The following is a 19,053-nucleotide window of genomic DNA, read 5'->3' as shown; positions in this document are numbered from 1 at the left end:
GATATTAATTAAGTGTATGACAGCAATGCAGGTAAGTTAAAGTACCGCATTTTGTATATATTCATATTATACTTTGGGGTGAATGTTCTACAACATGATACGAGCAATACCAGCCATGTCAGTTTTTAAATCCTACGTACAAAGAAGCTGACTTTAATTCTCCAAGCTGAATTTACATATAAGGTTCACCAGTATAAATAAATAATTTACACTTACTTTATTTATTTTCATAATTCAACTTTAGTTGGAAGCCTTTTGATACCAAACTATTCTTGTTTGCAAGATGATTGTTTACATTTTTTAAACATCCATTTTTTTTATACAACTGCCAGTTCTGCCTTATAATATTATTGTGCTCACTGACAGACCTTTACCACACCACTATACTGCACTATACTTCATATACAACACATTATCAGGTGTTGTCAAAACTTTTTGACGTCTCATAACCATACGGAAAACAGTGTAGAGACACTATGCAATTATTAAATAAAACGTATATTTTGTACTCCAGTACCTGAGACATTATTATCAAATCTGATAAGGAGAATATTTGTAGCCATGCTATCCACAGGCTGGCCCTATAGTTGTCATGGTGCTGGGTCATTGACCCAGCGTTTTGTGTTTAATATGATTATGGTCTTCTGTTCTAGTTTATTCTGATTTTGGTATCCTGTGTCCTCCCCTTGTGCCCGGTTCGTGTCCCTGAGTTCGTGTTGTGGATTTCCCGTTTTATTTTGAAGGTCTGTGTCTGTTGTCACTGTGTTCAGCTTGTATCCTCCAGTCGTCTTGTGTATTAGGATCAGCTGTGCTTCCCTCCTGTGTGTGATTACCTGATTACCTTGTGTGTGTGTGTATATATATATATACAGTGGGTGTCGGTCTGCGTTCCTTGTCGGCTCGTCTGTTTAACTCCGTGTAACTCAGTGTGTTCTACGTTTCTCTGTATCCTCTGTTCTCCGTCCCATGTTCATCCCGGCTCATTGTGGGTTCAGGTCAGTTCTTTAGTTTTCCCCAGTTTAGGTATTGATTAGCTCCCCCCCTTCGTTGCCTGTTTTTGTCACTCTGCCACTTTGTTAATAAACTCTCACTTATATCATCTGTCGCTTGCCTGCATTTTGGGTCCTTCTTCCTCCAACAACACACGGCTCGCCTCGGCAGCCGTGACAATAGTGGCAATAATATTGCACTTATTCTACCTGCTCCAGTGGCATCATATCCACCACATGATAGAGCCCTATGGAGTTTTAAGGTTTCTTCTAAAGGTCCACGTATTCAGATAATTTTTGTCTGATAGTTTATTATTAGATGGTAACTTTCTCTTCCTTTTTCTTTCATCCAACAGACACCATCCAATTCCTCATATTTCTATCACAGTTGCAGTATGGCATCACAACCTCTTTCATCACGCGGTGAGTCTGGCGAGATTTATCAGAACATAACACAGATAACAAGACAGAAAAAATGCAAATATGTGAGGATGACGAGGACAGCTAAAATTCAGGTTAGGCCCAGTGCTAGGCAAAAGTCACAAGAAAATAAGGATGCGTTAGGGAGGATAAAGGTGACAAAGACAATTATTAACAGAACCAGAATCCACGTTTACTCCCATTAACACTCTTAGAATGGACACTTAAATACACTAGTTATGTTGGTAGTAGGGACAGTTATGATTTTACCCAAACCCAGGGCTGGACTGGTAATCTTGCATACTGGGCATTTTCCTGGTGGCCTGATACACTTTTGTGCCAATGTTCCGGCCTGAAGGGTCGCTGCACAAGGACTGACAGCAGCCCATTTGTTTATTTTCATTACTGACTCTGTATTGCCCAATCAAATCTCTTAATGTGACCGTCCCCTCCGCTACTGTCGCTCTGGGCTCATGCAGTGTGTAAAAAAAAAAAAAAAAAAAAAAGTTTCGTCAGGAAGAAGTGTCGGAGAGGTGGAGCTGAAAAACAAAACGAAAACTATAAAAAGAAACTAAAAATAGGTGCAGCTAATTTTAGTACTAGCAAGAACTAGTAACAAAGCTTTGTGGAGAAGTGAGGAAGAAATCAAGGAATGTGAAATTCACAGGGTAAGACAACGATGAAGGGACATAATGGGATTAAAAAATGCTAGGACCAATTTTCTGACCCAGTCCAACCCTGACCAAAACACATATGGATTTTATGTATTATGAACATCTGAATCTAGAAACAATAAACTTTGAAGCTGTTTGACACTTATCCCGAACATGTTACACGTTTCTAATTTACAAACTAAAGGACAATTACTACAGCTATAAAAAACATCGACTCTCCCCGCATTTCTTAAATGTGCCCCCTTGTGCATTAGTGAGACATACAAGCAGCTTTAACACATTATCGTTTGATGCACCAAAAATTAAAAAAGGTCGGTGTTCACACCTTCACAGTGGTTTTGCGGAGAAGGATAAGCGAGTTTAAAAGGATTATTTGAACACTTCCCAGTAAAGAGTAGATATTTTTGCAAATAATTAAAAAAAACATTAAAGATAAAAAATAATAAAATAAATAAAAGATATAAATATGTATGTATGTGCTGGAAAACTTGTAATAATTTTTTTGTTGATTTACAGCATATGAACTTCGGATTCTGGTTTTTGGAAAGACTCAAAGTAAAAAATCAATTCTAACCAACTTCATCACTGGAAAAAAAGATTTGACTGGGGATCTGTTGCAAAAGGTGTCCCGATCCACTACAGTCACTCAAGGACAGTATAGGAAAACACGCCTTACAATAGTGAAAACCTCAGATGTCTTCAGTTTAGTTGGAGATAAGGTGAAGCATGAAATGAAGAAGTGTGTGGCTCTTTGCCCCCCTGGACCAAATGTTCTGCTCCTGTTAGTAAAGCCTTCTGAATTCAGTGAAGAAGACAGACAAAAACTAAAGCTCATCCTAAGATTCTTTGGTCAAGATGCTTTTAAATATGCAATGGTCATTCTGACACATAGTGAGGAGAAAAAAACTTCAGCTGTGGATCAACTCATACAGGACTGTAGACAAAGGCAGCAGAGAATCAACTTTGACAAAAAAGATCTGCCAGAAAAGGATCTTCAAGAACTCATGCAAAAGATGGAGAGCATAGTGAATGAAAACAGAGGAGGCTATCTAAACAGAGGTGAAGAAGCTGACACCACAACAGTCACTGCTAAACCGCCTCTTAACCTGGTATTGTGTGGGACATATGAAGTCCTGAAGAGCTCAGCAGCCAATGCCATTGTAGGAAAACACCAGTTTGGTAAACCTGCTGACTCCTCAGAGTATGTTAAGATGGAGACACAGGTGTGTGGACGTTTAGTGTCCCTGGTGGAGATGCCTGCTTTGTATGGAAAATCTCCTGAGACAATAAAGAGCTGCAAAAAGCAATGTGTTTCTCTCTGGAATCCCGAAGGTGTCCATGCCTTTATCCTGGTCATTCCTGTCGGACCCCTCAGTGACGAAAACAAGCGAGAGTTGGAGATCATCCAGAATGAATTTGGATCTCAGGTCATCGACTTCACCATGATTCTTTTTGCAGTGGAATCAGATCCCACAGATCCAGTTGTTGTCAACTTTATTAGTGAAAACAGAAACATCCAGGAGCTCTGTCAGAGGTGTGGAGGACGAAACATCATCTTCAACATCAAAGACAAGCAGCAGGTCTCTGAGGTGTTGCACACTGTGGAGAAGATGACAGCTATGGGATCTAAGTGCTTCACAAGACAAATGCTTGTTAAGCCTCGGTTGATTAAACTAAAAGGAAACCCTTCACAGAAGACAGAATCATTTGATAATCACAACCACAGCCCAGATGCTCTCAGGATAGTGATGATTGGGAAGACTGGCTGTGGGAAGAGTGCAACTGGAAACACCATTTTAGGCCAAAAATGCTTTTATTCTAAATCCTCCATGAAGTCAGTGACAGAGGTTTGCAAAAAAGCAAAAGGAGTGGTGGACGGCCATCCAGTTGCTGTGGTCGACACACCAGGCTTGTACGACACGACTCTCTCCAACCATGAAGTCAAACAGGAGCTTGTGAAATGCATCAGCTTGTTGTCTCCAGGACCTCACGCGTTCTTACTGGTAGTGCAGATCGGTCGATTTACCAAAGAAGAAAAAGACACAGTAGAGCTCATCAAGGAGTTTTTTGGCAAGAAATCAGAAGACTTCATTATCGTTATATTCACCAGAGGAGATGATCTTCAAGATCAAACAATAGAGAGTTACATGGAAGAAGTCAGTGATGACTTTGTTAAAAAACTGATTGCCGACTGTGGAGGAAGATACCATGTTTTTAACAACAGAGATCAAAATAATCATTCACAAGTCACAGAGCTTTTAGACAAAGTACAAACAATGGTGAAGAAAAATGGTGGCAGCTGCTACACCACAGAGATGTTCCAAGAAGCTGAGGCAGCCATACAAAAGGAAATGAAGAGGATCCTAAAAGAGAAAGAAGCAGATATGGAGAAAGAAATGGAAGAACTTCAAAGAAAACGTGATGAAGAAATTCAGGCGAAAAAGAAACAAATTGATCAAGACAGAGCAGAGAAAGAAGAAGCACTGAAGGAGAAGGAAGAGTTGATTAACCAGGAACAGGAGAAAACAAAGAGAGAGGAGAAAAAGAGAGAACAGGAGACCATAGCATCAATAAGATATGAAGAAAAACTGCGAAGGCAGTGGGAAGAAAAACTTGAAGCTCTTGAGCAGAAAATAAAATCAGAATGTGAAAAAAATGTGCATGCTGACAGAAAGCTGATGGAAAACCGAGAAGAGATGAAACTAGAACGCGAAGCTTGGGAAAAAGAACGCAAAGAATGGTGGGAGAAACGAAATCAAGAAGACAAACAGAGGAAAGAGGAGGAACAAGCGCTGCTTATAAAGCTCAAAGAAGAATATGATAAGGAAAGAAATGAATATGAAAGCAAAATAAAAGAACAAGATAGACTCAGGAGAGAACAAGAGGAGAGAGACTGGAAATTAGCGCAGGATATCTATGAGGCAAAAGTCGAGGAAATGAAGAAGAAAATTGCAGAAGAAGCCAGAAAGCAAGCAGAAGAATTCAATGAGTTCAGACAGAAATATTCAGTAGATTTTGCAGCGATGAGAGCAAAGCATGACAGTGAGATGGAAGACATGAAGCAAAAACAACAAAAAAGCAACGCCACCATACTTAAACATCTGCTCATGAAGAGAGAATACAAGAGAGACTTTGACAGACTGAAGAAAAAACAAGAACAAGAAATGGATGAGCTGAATTACAATCTTTCTATAGAAAATGAGGGCGAGCAGAATGACGAAGATATCAACCAACTACAATTAGAACATGATAAACAAATCAATGACTGGATAGAAGAATATGCACAGAAAGCTGAAGGAGATAAGTCTTGCACCATTTTATGAAACGGGCTCTTTTACCTGAATGTCACAACAGCAGCATAGTTTAGTTAACTTTGATAGCTTTTGGTTTTAAAGCTTCTAATAAACAATACTTTTGTTATAGCTGCATGATAGATGACACTTATGTAGTTCTATATAACATAATATACTCAAAGTATTATATACAAATTGATTCATTTGTTCTAAAATCACTGTCAATCTTTTTTCTTTTTTTTTTTACTGCAGAAAATGTTGCCTGCTAAGTAAAAACATGAATGAATGTAAACTAATCATATAAATCAGTTAGGTAAAGATTTCATTTAATTTGCATCATGCCATTTTTACTGTGGGAAGTAATGCATATTTTTCCATTTAAAAACAATGACTGGTGTCAATAATCTCACGAAAATCACAAAATCTCTTTGGCTCAGATGTGTTTGTTATTTACAGAAAACACTGTATTGTACTATTTAACCATTTTTTGGCACTGCTTGTCTCTTTTTTCAGAATGATAAAAATGTTTCGGTTCCTGATTGTTTTTTGCTTTTATAAAATACTTATTGCATCTGATAAGTAGTCTGTGTAGAGATATATTAAAATATAAGCTTCATATTTTGGACAAAAACCAATTGATGTTCTTATCGTTAATTTTGATGATCAATTTAAAAATAATTCTGATTCAATAAGAGACAATGAATAAGTACTACTGTTGGAAAATATCACAGTAAACTTTAAATAAAAGCAAACATTAGCTAAAGACTCTTTACGGATATTGATTGATAGGAAAAAAGACCGTAAACTGTTGTAATCTAACTTTAAAGTGAAGGAAAAAGTAATAAAGTACAGGCAACCTAAGCATGGAACTGCAGTTCATAGTGAAATACAAACTGTATTTGTTGAAAAGCTTGCTTTAATTTGTTTCTTCAATTTTGAATCTTTGAAATAAGGGAATATGTCCTGGCTTCATTTAAAAGGTCCTTTCATAATTAAATAAAGTTTTAGAAAATTAATTTCACATTATTTCTAGGGTAGACATCATCTTTTAGGCCTTAACAAATAATCTACACACCTGACAGTGACGCCACATTCTTTAAACATACATGTAAATAGGAAGATCAGTGACAATTCTCAATTATAATAATGTGAGTGTGTCAGGTGGAAACACCACTGTTGGAATAACACAACTTGTACTAATGCCGTGAGCTCTTTAGGACAAGAAATTATTTAAAAAACTTGTAAAGGTAGACTGCATGGTTTGCTGCTTGATTTCATATACCTGTGGCAATCATGCAAAAAAAAAAAACCAAAACTGAATTCGAAAATTAAGAACTGTAGCCCATTGATTTTGTCCCTAAAGCATATACAGGTCTTGATTCTGTGGTTATGACTCAGCAGTTTTTACCAACAGAGTGAATAAACTGATTAGGAAGGCTGGCTCTATGCTAGCTGCAAACTGGACACTTCTGAGGATCTTTTATTATTATCATTATTCATATTTTTATTTCACCAACTTATGTGGCAAAGTAAATTCCCAAAAGCAGGATAACTGAAGTATGCCTCATTCTTATTCATTAATTGCATTTTCAGCTCAAGAAGAATGTACAATTTTTGAGGCTTAATGTTAGCTAAGGAGAAAAACCTGAAATGTCCTGTGAATGTCTCTGAGTATAGTGAGCTATCAAAGTGCTTTACACAACTTGCCTCATTCACTCATTCACACAAACCGCTTTTTCTATGTAAGTCTATTAACCACATCTTAATTTAAACCCACTGTCAGTTTTTTGATAATGGACCAAAATCCACACGTTTCTGTTTTTTCAACTAGTTAAGCCAACTAGTTAAGGCAATGTGCCCTTTGCCACCATTTGCTCCTTGCCCTGCATAGCAAGTGATATCCTTGCCATCACATCTTGTGAACATTTTCTACATGTAGATCAGGATGATTAACTCAACTTGATAATTATCTTTGGGTGTTCTGTACGTGCCTGGTTAATCAAAGTGAAAAACAGCCCAATAATAACAAAACAACTAATGCGGATTCTCGCTTAGATTAGACATAAAACCACCTGAGACTTGTATGACCTTTTTCTGTTGTTGAAGGTTCAGACAATGCATGGATGCAACAGAGCATAAAGAATCCAGGGAATGCTCAGTGTTTGGTCATTTATCAGTAACTGTATCAGACATCGCCTTTACTCTGCCGTCATACTTGTACAAGGCAACACCTCGATATTCTGATAATGAAAGGTGGTTACAAGTGACCTGATTCAGTTTGGATCTGCCAAGGGACATTTAACAGCACTGAGGAAGAACGTCAGAGTCTCACCTGGTGAGTACAATCACTGAAAATAAATAGTCTGAAGTGATTAAGAAAGTCTATAATTGTTGGAAACAGACTAGAGTCCTACACTGGTTAGTTTTAACTGTTAATACTGACTAGGTGTATGAAATATATACAGGTCTGGTAATTAAATACAGATTACATTGTGTAGTTAAAGTACTGCATTTAATATGTCTTCATATTATATGTGTGGGAAATATTTTACAAAATAGTACAAGCAAGAGCTACATAGATATTAGTCTGAAACATGTAGAGTTACATAAAGAAATACAGACCTGATTAATGCAAGTTGCATTCAAATATCAGGCTAAAATAGGTAAGGCTGATCCATAACAAACATCAAATAGGCATCATTTAATATAATTTTAACTTTACTTGAAATGCCATTTTATGGAGGTATATGACACTTGCTGCATTTGAAGGAGAAGTTAGTAAAAGGCTGTATCTACCTATATATTGTACTCTAGTACTGTACACAGTATTAGAAAATATATCGAGACTCATCTGTAATCATGTTGCTCTTCTAACCCGCATTTCAAATAAGTTGGAATGTTGTGTAGAATGAAAATAAAAACAGAATACAAGAAAATATTTGGTAACTTGTGTCTTGTATTTCTCTTTTTAATCTTATATATAATATAATAGATATGATCTTTTTGTACCTTATCACGCACTGGCCTATTATCAAGTAACCTAATTAGCTGCAGAATACATATTTTCTTAGAACACCCCAACATTTTCTTTACTTTGAGATATGCTTCTGCCATCTGCCAACTTCAAATTGAGAAATTTTACCATTTCAAGAAAAATATTAGCTCAATCTAAACATTAAAATGTTTTTATTATGTTCTATTGTGAATAAAATATGGCTCTATGAAATCAGCAAATCATTACATTCTGGGTTTTTTTTTTTTTTTTATATTTTGCAAAGCATTCTAGGTTTTTGTGATCTAGGTTTTTATATTACAAATGTTATTGTACTATCCAGCTCCACTGTTTTATACAGTAACACCACAGCAGTAGACCTTTACACCCACAGTGTAGGAAGGAGCACTACTGCAGGGCAGTCTTTTCTTACCAGCAGCTGTCAGACTATATAACACAGTTTAACAGTTTTTGGTCATCTTACTCATCAGCTTGTTTGTTCACCGTGCATTTCACCCAGATCCTTTAGGCATTATCCATTGTGTCTGAGCAATAGTATAGTGCTTAACCATTTAAGCCGCATTAGTAAGTCTCTGATTACAATTTCACCATTCTTGAAAAAAATATTTGATGATAAATTTTGTCTGTTTTTTTTTTTTTTTTAATCCAACAGATACCCATTACATGCTTTTCAGATTTCTATCACAGTGCTACTATGGCATCACCACCACTTTCACCATGCGGTGAGTTTGGCAACATTTATTAAAATAACACTGATAGCAAGACAGAGTATGAATGCAAACAATATTACCAAGATAGTCTTGCTTCATACTGCACTCTAAGGGCCATGGTCACCCACTGATTGCATGGAAGATGTGATGTGTCGGCAAATCCTTGCCAGCTTCTAGCATTAGTGAAACCGTGAAAAATGTGAGTCAAATTGTAAATGAAGACTGATTGCATTAAAAGTAAAAGTTGCTCCATTTGAGAGATGTTTATTTAACACATACATCTGTACAGTACAAGTCTGCATCTTCTATGGGAACAACAGATGGCCACGGGTCTCTCCAACTGACCAAAGCAATCAAAAGAGGTTTTTGGTGTGTGTGTGTAATTATTGGTAAAAAAAAAAACACAATGTAATGCTTGTTTGTTTCTTTACAGCGCATGAACTTCGGATTTTGGTGTTTGGAAAGACTCTGACGAAAAAAGTAATTCTAACCAACTTCATCAGTGGGAAAAAAGATTTCTTTTTCCAAAGGATGCCCGCATTCTGTACAGTCACTCAAGGAGAGTATAGGAAAACACGCCTTACAGTAGTGAAAACCTCAGATGTGTTTAGATTATCTGGAGAGAAGGTGAAGCATGAAATGAAGAAGTGTGTGGCTCTTTGCCCCCCTGGACCAAATGTTCTGCTCCTGTTAGTAAAGCCTTCTGAATTCAGTGAAGAAGACAGAGAAAAACTAACATACATCTTAAGTTTCTTTGGTCAAGATGCTTTTAAATATGCAATGGTCATTCTGACACATAGTGAGGAGAAAAAAACTTCAGCTGTGGATCGACTCATACAGGACTGTAGACAAAGGCAGCAGAGAATCAACTTTGATGATGATTTATCAGAACAGGATCTTCAAGAACTCATGCAAAAGATGGAGAGCATAGTGAATGAAAACAGAGGAGGCTATCTAAACAGAGGTGAAGAAGCTGACACCACAACAGTCACTGCTAAACCGCCTCTTAACCTGGTATTGTGTGGGACATATGGAGACCTGAAGAGCTCAGCAGCCAATGCCATTGTAGGAAAACACCAGTTTGGTAAACCTGCTGACTCCTCAGAGTATGTTAAGACGGAGACACAGGTGTGCCGACGTTTAGTGTCCCTGATAGAGATGCCTGCTTTGTATGGAAAATCTCCTGAGGCAATAAAGAGCTGCACGCAGCAATGTATTTCTCTCTGGAATCCCGAAGGTGTCCATGCCTTTATCCTGGTCATTCCTGTCGGACCCCTCAGTGACGAAAACAAGCGAGAGTTAGAGATCATCCAGAATGAATTTGGATCTCAGGTCATCGACTTCACCATGATTCTTTTTGCAGTGGAATCAGATCCCACAGATCCAGTTGTTGTCAACTTTATTAGTGAAAACAGAAACATCCAGGAGCTCTGTCAGAGGTGTGGAGGACGAAACATCATCTTCAACATCAAAGACAAGCAGCAGGTCTCTGAGGTGTTGCACACTGTGGAGAAGATGACAGCTATGGGATCTAAGTGCTTCACAAGACAAATGCTTGTTAAGCCTCGGTTGATTAAAGACATTAGACAAATCCCTTCACAGAATAGAGAATCCTTTGATAATCACAACCACAGCCCAGATGCTCTCAGGATAGTGATGATTGGGAAGACTGGCTGTGGGAAGAGTGCAACTGGAAACACCATTTTAGGCCAAAAATGCTTTTATTCTAAAGCCTGCATGAAGTCAGTGACAGAGGTTTGCAAAAAAGCAAAAGGAGTGGTCAACGGCCATCCAGTTGCTGTGGTCGACACACCAGGCTTGTACGACACGACTCTCTCCAACCATGAAGTCAAACAGGAGCTTGTGAAATGCATCAGCTTGTTGTCTCCAGGACCTCACGCGTTCTTACTGGTAGTGCAGATCGGTCGATTTACCAAAGAAGAAAAAGACACAGTAGAGCTCATCAAGGAGTTTTTTGGCAAGAAATCAGAAGACTTCATTATCGTTATATTCACCAGAGGAGATGATCTTCAAGATCAAACAATAGAGAGTTACATGGAAGAAGTCAGTGATGACTTTGTTAAAAAACTGATTGCCGACTGTGGAGGAAGATACCATGTTTTCAACAACAGAGATCAAAATAATCATTCACAAGTCACAGAGCTTTTAGACAAAGTACAAACAATGGTGAAGAAAAATGGTGGCAGCTGCTACACCACAGAGATGTTCCAAGAAGCTGAGGCAGCCATACAAAAGGAAATGAAGAGGATCCTAAAAGAGAAAGAAGCAGATATGGAGAAAGAGATGGAAGAACTTCAAAGAAAACGTGATGAAGAAATTCAGGCGAAAAAGAAACAAATTGATCAAGACAGAGCAGAGAAAGAAGAAGCACTGAAGGAGAAGGAAGAGTTGATTAACCAGGAACAGGATAAAACAAAGAGAGAGGAGGAAAAGAGGAAACAAGAGAACAGGGTGTCAATGCTTGATGAAGAAAATCTGCGAATTCAGTGGGAAGAAAAACTTGAAGCTCTTGAGCAGAAAATAAAATCAGAATGTGAAAAAAATGTGCATGCTGACAGAAAGCTGATGGAAAACCGAGAAGAGATGAAACTAGAACGAGAAGCTTGGGAAAAAGAACACAAAGAATGGTGGGAGAAACGAAATCAGGAAGATAATTGGATGAAAATGGAAGAGCAAGTGCTGCTTATAAAAGTCAAGGAAGAATATGATAAGGAAAGAAATGAATATGAAAGCAAAATAAAAGAACAAGATAGACTCAGGAGAGAACAAGAGGAGAGAGACTGGAAATTAGCGCAGGATATCTATGAGGCAAAAGTCGAGGAAATGAAGAAGAAAACTGCAGAAGAAGCCAGAAAGCAAGCAGAAGAATTCAATGAGTTCAGACAGAAATATTCAGTAGATTTTGCAGCGTTGAGAGCAAAGCATGACAGTGAGATGGAAGACATGAAGCAAAAACAACAAAAAAGCAACGCCACCATACTTAAACATCTGCTCATGAAGAGAGAATACAAGAGAGACTTTGAGACACTGAAGAAAAAACAAGAACAAGAAATGGATGAGCTGAATTACAATCTTTCTATGGAAAATGAGGGCGAGCCGAATGACGAAGCAATCAACCAACTACAGCTTGAACATGATAAACAAATCAGTGACTGGATAGAAGAATATGTACAGAAAGCTGAAGAAGATAAGGCTTGCACCATTTTATGAGATGTCACAATAGTAGCATGACTTCAGTTAGTTTTAGTAATGCTTGGTTTTAAAGGGTTTAACTGGCAAATGCAAGATTCAAGATTTTAAGATTCAAGATTTTCTTTCTTTTCTATTCATCCATGATAGAGTACACTGCAGTTATACAGCCCTATGGAGCTGATTTACTTTTTATTAATCCAGGTTTTACATATAAATATAAACTTTTACAGCTCATTCCAAAATTTCAATTATCAGTTTTACATTCCACTTTATACTATGTATATATAAAAATATATATAATAAAAATCAGTTAATTCTCATAAATATTACATTACATTTGTATTCCAAAAAACAAACCACACTTTTCCATTACAAAAAATCAACTGTTGTCAGTTACATTATTTGAGTACACAAAACTAATGTATTTTTCTTTGATTCTAATGCGTTTGCTATTTTCTTCTTACCAATGAGGACAGATGAGACTTCATGAAATTCAAATGTTTTATCAAATCTTACCAAATCAAATCTGCACACAATAGTAGAACCATTAAGATTTATATTGTGCAATTTTGTGCTTTAGCTTTATAATGCTTAAAGTTTTTTAAAATCAAGTTAAAACTGAGGATTCTCTCCAAATTTACACACAGTACAAAAACAGCAAGAGTTTAAGCTGTCACTTGAGAAAACATCATGCCAAAAACAAAAGAAATCAGTTTATACTTGAAAAGAAAGAATTGTTCATGCTGTCTATATAGGTTCTTAGTCTAAGTAGTAGTATGGAGTGGAAAGTAAAGCTCTTGGCTCTTTTAAGGGGACCCACTATTAATCAGGTGACTCTCTTGCCAAAGTGTGAAAAAGGCATGGTCAGTGTGAAGTATTTCGGCTGAAACCATTGTGAGACCGTGCTTTGTGACCTAATATGACTGACCTAATGAGGTCACCTGACGCAAGATGTGAGTGGGGTTGAGGTGCCTGGGAAGGAGTTGGCATGTTAGGCAGCAGACAGTTGGTGTCATAAGCCACCCTCTGTGTTCAAAAATGTCCATTCACAGTCAACATAGATGTTTTTTTCACTCCTGTTTCAAATCTGTCCATCTGTCTTAGCAGAGAAACCCTGGTGCCCTCCCAGGTGCATCAACCCCCACTCATATTTTGTGTCATTTGACCTTTGGGTCACATGATAGCATAAAGGCAAGGTACCACAATCCTTTCACCTGAAACCTCTAGTATTAATGACCCACAACTTTTTTCACAGTGCTTAACTGGATAAACAATTAAGAAAAGACTATTTAGAAAATATGAAATTTAGATACATAATCTGCACAAAATAGAAGGGGTGGTTTTTTGTTATGAGAAATTTAAGTGGTTGGGTTACGACTAGGTGTATGGCCCACTTATATCTAATAAAGCTCTAAAAATTTAATTTTCTGTTCAGAACTCCTGTAGAAAAGTCAAACATCTACATTGAAATTAGCTCAGACAAATTCTCTGAATAAAATGAGTTTCAACTGTTAATATATGCATTTTTAATATATATATATATTTTTTTTTTACCTGCATTTTTTCCTAAAATAATCTTCTCACGTTAACTACTAAACATTTTTTTCTTTTAAGAGTAAAGTGTAAGGTAAAATGACAAGATGGTCATCTTTTTTAAATCTTCGGTAGGAAAAATGGTGAGAGGAAAAGGACAAAAGGATAAGTCTGTGAAGGTTCTCAGTCATCCAGGTCATCGTAGTCAAAGGAGTTTGCAAAGAAAAGCTTCTGGACTTCTTTAAGTTGCTTGAAACAACTGAAACAACTTCAAGCAACTTAAAGAAGTCCAGACGCTTTTCTTTGCAAACTCCTTTGACAACAAAAGGATAACCCTTTCAGTCAACATCACACAACCAGTCACATGCTTCCTAACCACTTAGCTTTCATTTCATGTAGACTGTTTAAGTTTAAAACCTAAATGCAGTGCTGTACTCTTGTCAATATATTTTAGTTATTTGTGTTTATGATTTGATATAGATGTTTGATGTATAGTTTAAAATTGTATTATTAAAATGATCAATAAGTTATTAGATTAGCCCAAAAATGCCCCTATGCCATGATGCTTCACTCCGTGATGTACAGCAGGTAAAATAAATACTGAACATGACACCAATTTTTTGAGTAAATATATTTCTAAAGATGCTATTTACATGAAATTCTCACCACATGTCAGCAATCCAATAAATCTCCCACATGCAAAGAAATCAAACCACAGAATTCCATAAATTAAGTTATGAAACTAAGTGACAGTTTCCTTGGCTGTGTGTTTGGTATCATTGTCTTGCTGAAATATCCATTTTTTTTTCATCTTCATCATCCTGGTTAATGGCAACAGATTTTGATCTAGAATGACTAGGTACATTTTTCCATTTATCCTTCCTTCAATTATATAAAGTGAAGCAGTACCGTATGCTGAAAAACACCCCCACATGTATAGAGGCTATGCGGCTGTGCATTACCTAGAAATATTTACTTAGAAAATGAATGATGCATTTAATACTAATTTTACCTGCTGTACTGAACCATTTCTATGCCTATTTTGATGAGCCTCAACAACAGACTGGCATTAAAACTCCGCACCAGATAAACATGTAAGCCACCAAAGTAGTGTCCTCCCTACGCAGAGTGAGTACACAAATCTGTTGGCTGTGACAGCATACCAAGATGGGTAACCAGATCATGTGCCAGTCTGTCTGAGGTGTTTACTAACAGCTTTCATCTGTCTCTGACTGGATAAAAGATGCCATCTCCACTGCACTTGATGTCACCCTCATTGGACTGAATCAGAGAGTGTCATGAGTATTTCGTTTCAGTAAGTAAAGACCGTAAACACCGCAGACCATGGCCTCTCTGTGTGAGGATCTAAACGTATTCTACGCTAGATTCGACACAGCGAACACCACGAGACCGGACAGTGTGCGCACCGCGGATGACGTCAGTGCGCACACTGTGTCTGAGGAGGATGTGCGGAAGTGCTTCAGGAGGGTGAACGCGCGCAAAGCTACTGGTCCGGACGGGATTCCCGGCCGCGTCCTCAAGTCATGCGCGGCTCAGCTGGCTGGAGTGTTTACACACATCTTCAACCTTTCCCTCTCCCTGTCTGTAGTCCCAGCCTGCTTCAAAATGGCCACCATCGTCCCTGTACCCAAATCCTCCACCATCTCCTCATTGAACGACTGGCGACCCGTAGCCCTGACCCCCATCGTGAGCAAATGCTTCGAGAAGCTGGTCAGGGACTTCATCTGCTCTGCACTACCCGACTCACTGGACCCTCTACAGTTCGCATACCGCCACAACAGGTCCACTGATGATGCCATAGCCCTGACACTCCATGCTGCCCTGTCACACCTGGAGAAGAGAGACACGTATGTGAGAATGCTGTTTGTAGATTACAGCTCAGCATTCAACACCATCGTTCCCTCGAAGCTGGACAGGAAACTGCAGGATCTAGGACTGAGCAGCTCCCTCTGCAGCTGGATCCTTAACTTCCTGTCTGACAGACGCCAAGTGGTCAGACTGGGCAGCACCACCTCATCCCCCATCACACTGAACACTGGTGCTCCACAGGGGTGTGTACTGAGCCCTCTCCTGTACTCACTCTACACCTACGACTGCACGGCCACTAGAAACTCCAACATCCTTGTGAAGTTTGCGGACGACACTACAGTGGTGGGTCTTATCACCAACGGTGATGAGACGGCCTACAGGGAGGAGGTCAGCGCCCTGACCCACTGGTGTCAAGACAACCATCTCACCCTCAACGTCGCAAAGACAAAGGAGTTGATAGTGGACTTCCGGAGGTGCAGAGGAGTACACACCCCCATCACCATCAACGGCGCTGCTGTGGAGAGAGTGAGCAGCTTCCGCTTCCTTGGTGTACATCTGGCTGAGGATCTTACGTGGTCAGTACACATAAACAAAACAGTGAAGAAGGCGCAGCAGCGCCTCTTCTTTCTCAGGAGACTGAAGAGATTCGGCATGAGCCCCCGCATCCTCAGGACCTTCTATCGCTGTGCCATTGAGAGCATCCTCACTGGATGCATCACCACCTGGTACGGCAACAGCACCGCTCACAACCGCAAAGCTCTCCAGAGAGTTGTGCGGTGTGCTGAACGGATAATTGGAGGTGAGCTTCCCTCCCTCCAAGACATCTACAGGAAGCGGTGCCTGAGGAAAGCGGGGAGGATCATCAAGGACTCCAGTCACCCCAGCCATAAACTGTTCAGACTACTTCCATCAGGAAGGAGGTTCTGCAGCATCCGGTCCCGTACCAGCAGACTGAGAGACAGCTTTTTCCATCAGGCCATCAGACTGCTGAACACTTCATAGACACCTCACCCTCACTACTGGAACTTCAACATTATGCACTCCATACTGTATATAAATACCACTGTTTTGCACATACCAACCTCTGTATATTTTATATATCTTATTTTATTGTTTACTTTATTTCATTTGTAAAACATGTATATACATACTATATACACACTCAAACACACACACGTAGAAAAACATATTTAGTATACACATTCAGTAATGTATATACCTTTACATATTGTACATATATTTATTACTTTTTAGATTAGCCATTTTTATATTTTGCTTGTTTTACATTATTGTATTTTGCACAACTCTGTTGCTTGTGAAGCTCGCACACAAGAATTTCACTCACATGTACTGTACCAGTGTACCTGCACATGTGACGTGACAATAAAAGTGATTTGATTTGATAAAGAAAGAGACAACAAGCTTGTTAAGACATGTACATGGGTGAGAGCTCTGAGTGAGACTCACACCCAACTGTAGTCCGCCTTCTTTATTTATACACTCAATGTATAGTTTACACAATGTATAGTTTCATAACTCTGTTAAGGGCAAAGGCGTGCTTCCCCTTTCGACAACTCTACTGCACGTCTTCGTCCTCGTAAATATGGCGTGATCTTCTAGTTACAAGTTCCTTAGGCGTTTCCTGTTTTTCTCTAAAAGTGGTTGAAACACTAGTTTCACAAGCTGTTTCACAAGCGGCTACACAAAAGTGGTTATTTTCCACTGCAGCAGTATGTATGCTAAAGACGTAAAACATAGGCTTTATAAAAGTATAGTAAAACGAGTAAAAATCTCTTAACAGAGAGACACCTAGTATACTCCTCCATCTTTGCCTTATCACAACAGTCTGTAGTGGGATACTGGACTTTCTAACAAACAGACCCCAGACTGAAAGGATGGACAACCAAACATCCTCCACCTTGTCTCTGAGCATAGGTATTATTCAACGTTATGTGCCGAGTCATGTTTTATATTCATTATTTACATGACTGTATGCCAATCCACCTGTGCAATGTTATAATTAAATTTGTTTATGACACCACAGTGGTAGGCAGAATATCTAATAACACAAGCACTCAGAGGGTGCAATTCCCCCAAAGGACAACTGTGATGTTTTATGATTTATTTATTACAGTATGTTGACATCAGCCTGCTTTAATAACAACCACTGATACCTGGCCTTTGACTTATGGCCTTGAAGTAGTACATACTACTACATACTTCTCAGCCAATCACAGCGGTACAGACACCCAGCCTTCCATTTCCATTAAACTCCTTCCGTTTCCACTATACTCTTTCATTCACATACATTATTCTCTTGCATACATATATTTTCTTCAGACATGTATGCATTCTCTTCTTACATACATATATTATTTGCGAGATTAAATGCATATTGAATGCATGTAAATGAGAGCAAAATGTAGGAATGCATAAATGAAAATGCATGTATGTTAGAGTGAAAATTTGTAAATATGTACATTAAAATACATGTATAAGAGAGCACAATATTGCAATGTGTGTGTTAAATATGTGTAAACATGAGAATAAAAATATCTAAATATAAAAATTAAAATAAAACTATGTGAGAGTGAAAGTATATGTATGTGAAAGAAGAATATACGTATGTGAGAGTGACAATATGTGTGTCTAACAGAAGAATATATGTATGTGAGAGTGAAAATATATGTATGTGAGAGTGAAAGTATATGTGTGTGAAAGAAGAATGTATGTGTGTGAGAGTGAAAGAATGAATTTTGGCTTGTACGGCCCCTCATAGTATCCAGCATGCACATAACAACACCCACGACCTCACTCACCCTAGCAACAGACAGTTTGAACCCCTGCCAATTTGGAAATGGTACCAGTGTCTTAGGGCTTGCACTAGAAGGCTAAGTAACAGGTTTTTTCACTCAGGATTGCAAATCTCTTAAACTGTGTTTCTGACCATATGCTCCTAAGCATTTTATTGATGTTTTGTATTAATGTTCAATAATGTTATTAAATAGACAGCCATGCACTGTATAACACACAATCACTGAAACAGGAACTGCCACATACTGACAGTTTATCAGCAGTAATAGACTGCTTATAATTCACTAATCTGATGCCATTTTATAGCACACCCCGGACACCTTGCCCTACCAATGCAGGGATGAAACAGAGACTGATAACCATTCAAGCTCCACGTTCACATCTATGGGCAGTCACCAGTTAACCCCAAATCCATCCATACCTTTGGGCTGTTGGAGGAAGCTCGAGTACCTGGAGAAAGCCTACGCAGACTTGCAAAGAACATGCAAACTCCACACAGAAAAGATAAATGATTAATATGCTATTTCTATTACTGTTTGCCTATTTCGCTCTTAAAAAATAAAT

The 19,053-nt window shown here is 38.4% G+C and overlaps 3 protein-coding genes across 4 annotated transcripts in view; 2 read left to right on the top strand and 1 right to left on the bottom strand.

The window, feature by feature from the left end:
* The window catches only part of prdm6 (PR domain containing 6), a 143,749-nt gene that overhangs the window by 66,041 nt on the left and 58,655 nt on the right, over positions 1-19,053 (bottom strand). The window lies entirely within an intron of this gene.
* Positions 1,385-5,406, top strand: LOC134639171 (GTPase IMAP family member 8-like). Its single transcript, XM_063490264.1, has 2 exons — positions 1,385-1,412; positions 2,600-5,406. Exons 1-2 carry the CDS (start codon positions 1,385-1,387, stop codon positions 5,404-5,406), a joined length of 2,835 nt encoding a protein of 944 aa, XP_063346334.1.
* Positions 9,631-12,330, top strand: LOC134639170 (GTPase IMAP family member 8-like). The gene has a single exon (XM_063490263.1). It carries the CDS (start codon positions 9,631-9,633, stop codon positions 12,328-12,330), a length of 2,700 nt encoding a protein of 899 aa, XP_063346333.1.

This window comes from Pelmatolapia mariae, linkage group LG12, assembly GCF_036321145.2.
Source record: "Pelmatolapia mariae isolate MD_Pm_ZW linkage group LG12, Pm_UMD_F_2, whole genome shotgun sequence".
Taxonomy (NCBI): Eukaryota; Metazoa; Chordata; class Actinopteri; order Cichliformes; family Cichlidae; genus Pelmatolapia; species Pelmatolapia mariae.
Note: the sequence above shows the minus strand (reverse complement) of the source record. Positions and strands in the feature narration are given on the sequence as shown.

Excerpts from the sequence above, each read along its gene's own strand:
- LOC134639171 (XM_063490264.1), top strand. The coding sequence starts at position 1,385 with ATGGCATCACAACCTCTTTCATCACGCG. Across the intron at positions 1,413-2,599 it reads ACAACCTCTTTCATCACGCG|CATATGAACTTCGGATTCTG; the intron begins GTGAGTCTGGCG and ends GTTGATTTACAG.
- LOC134639170 (XM_063490263.1), top strand. The coding sequence starts at position 9,631 with ATGCCCGCATTCTGTACAGTCACTCAAGGAGAGTATAGGAAAACACGC.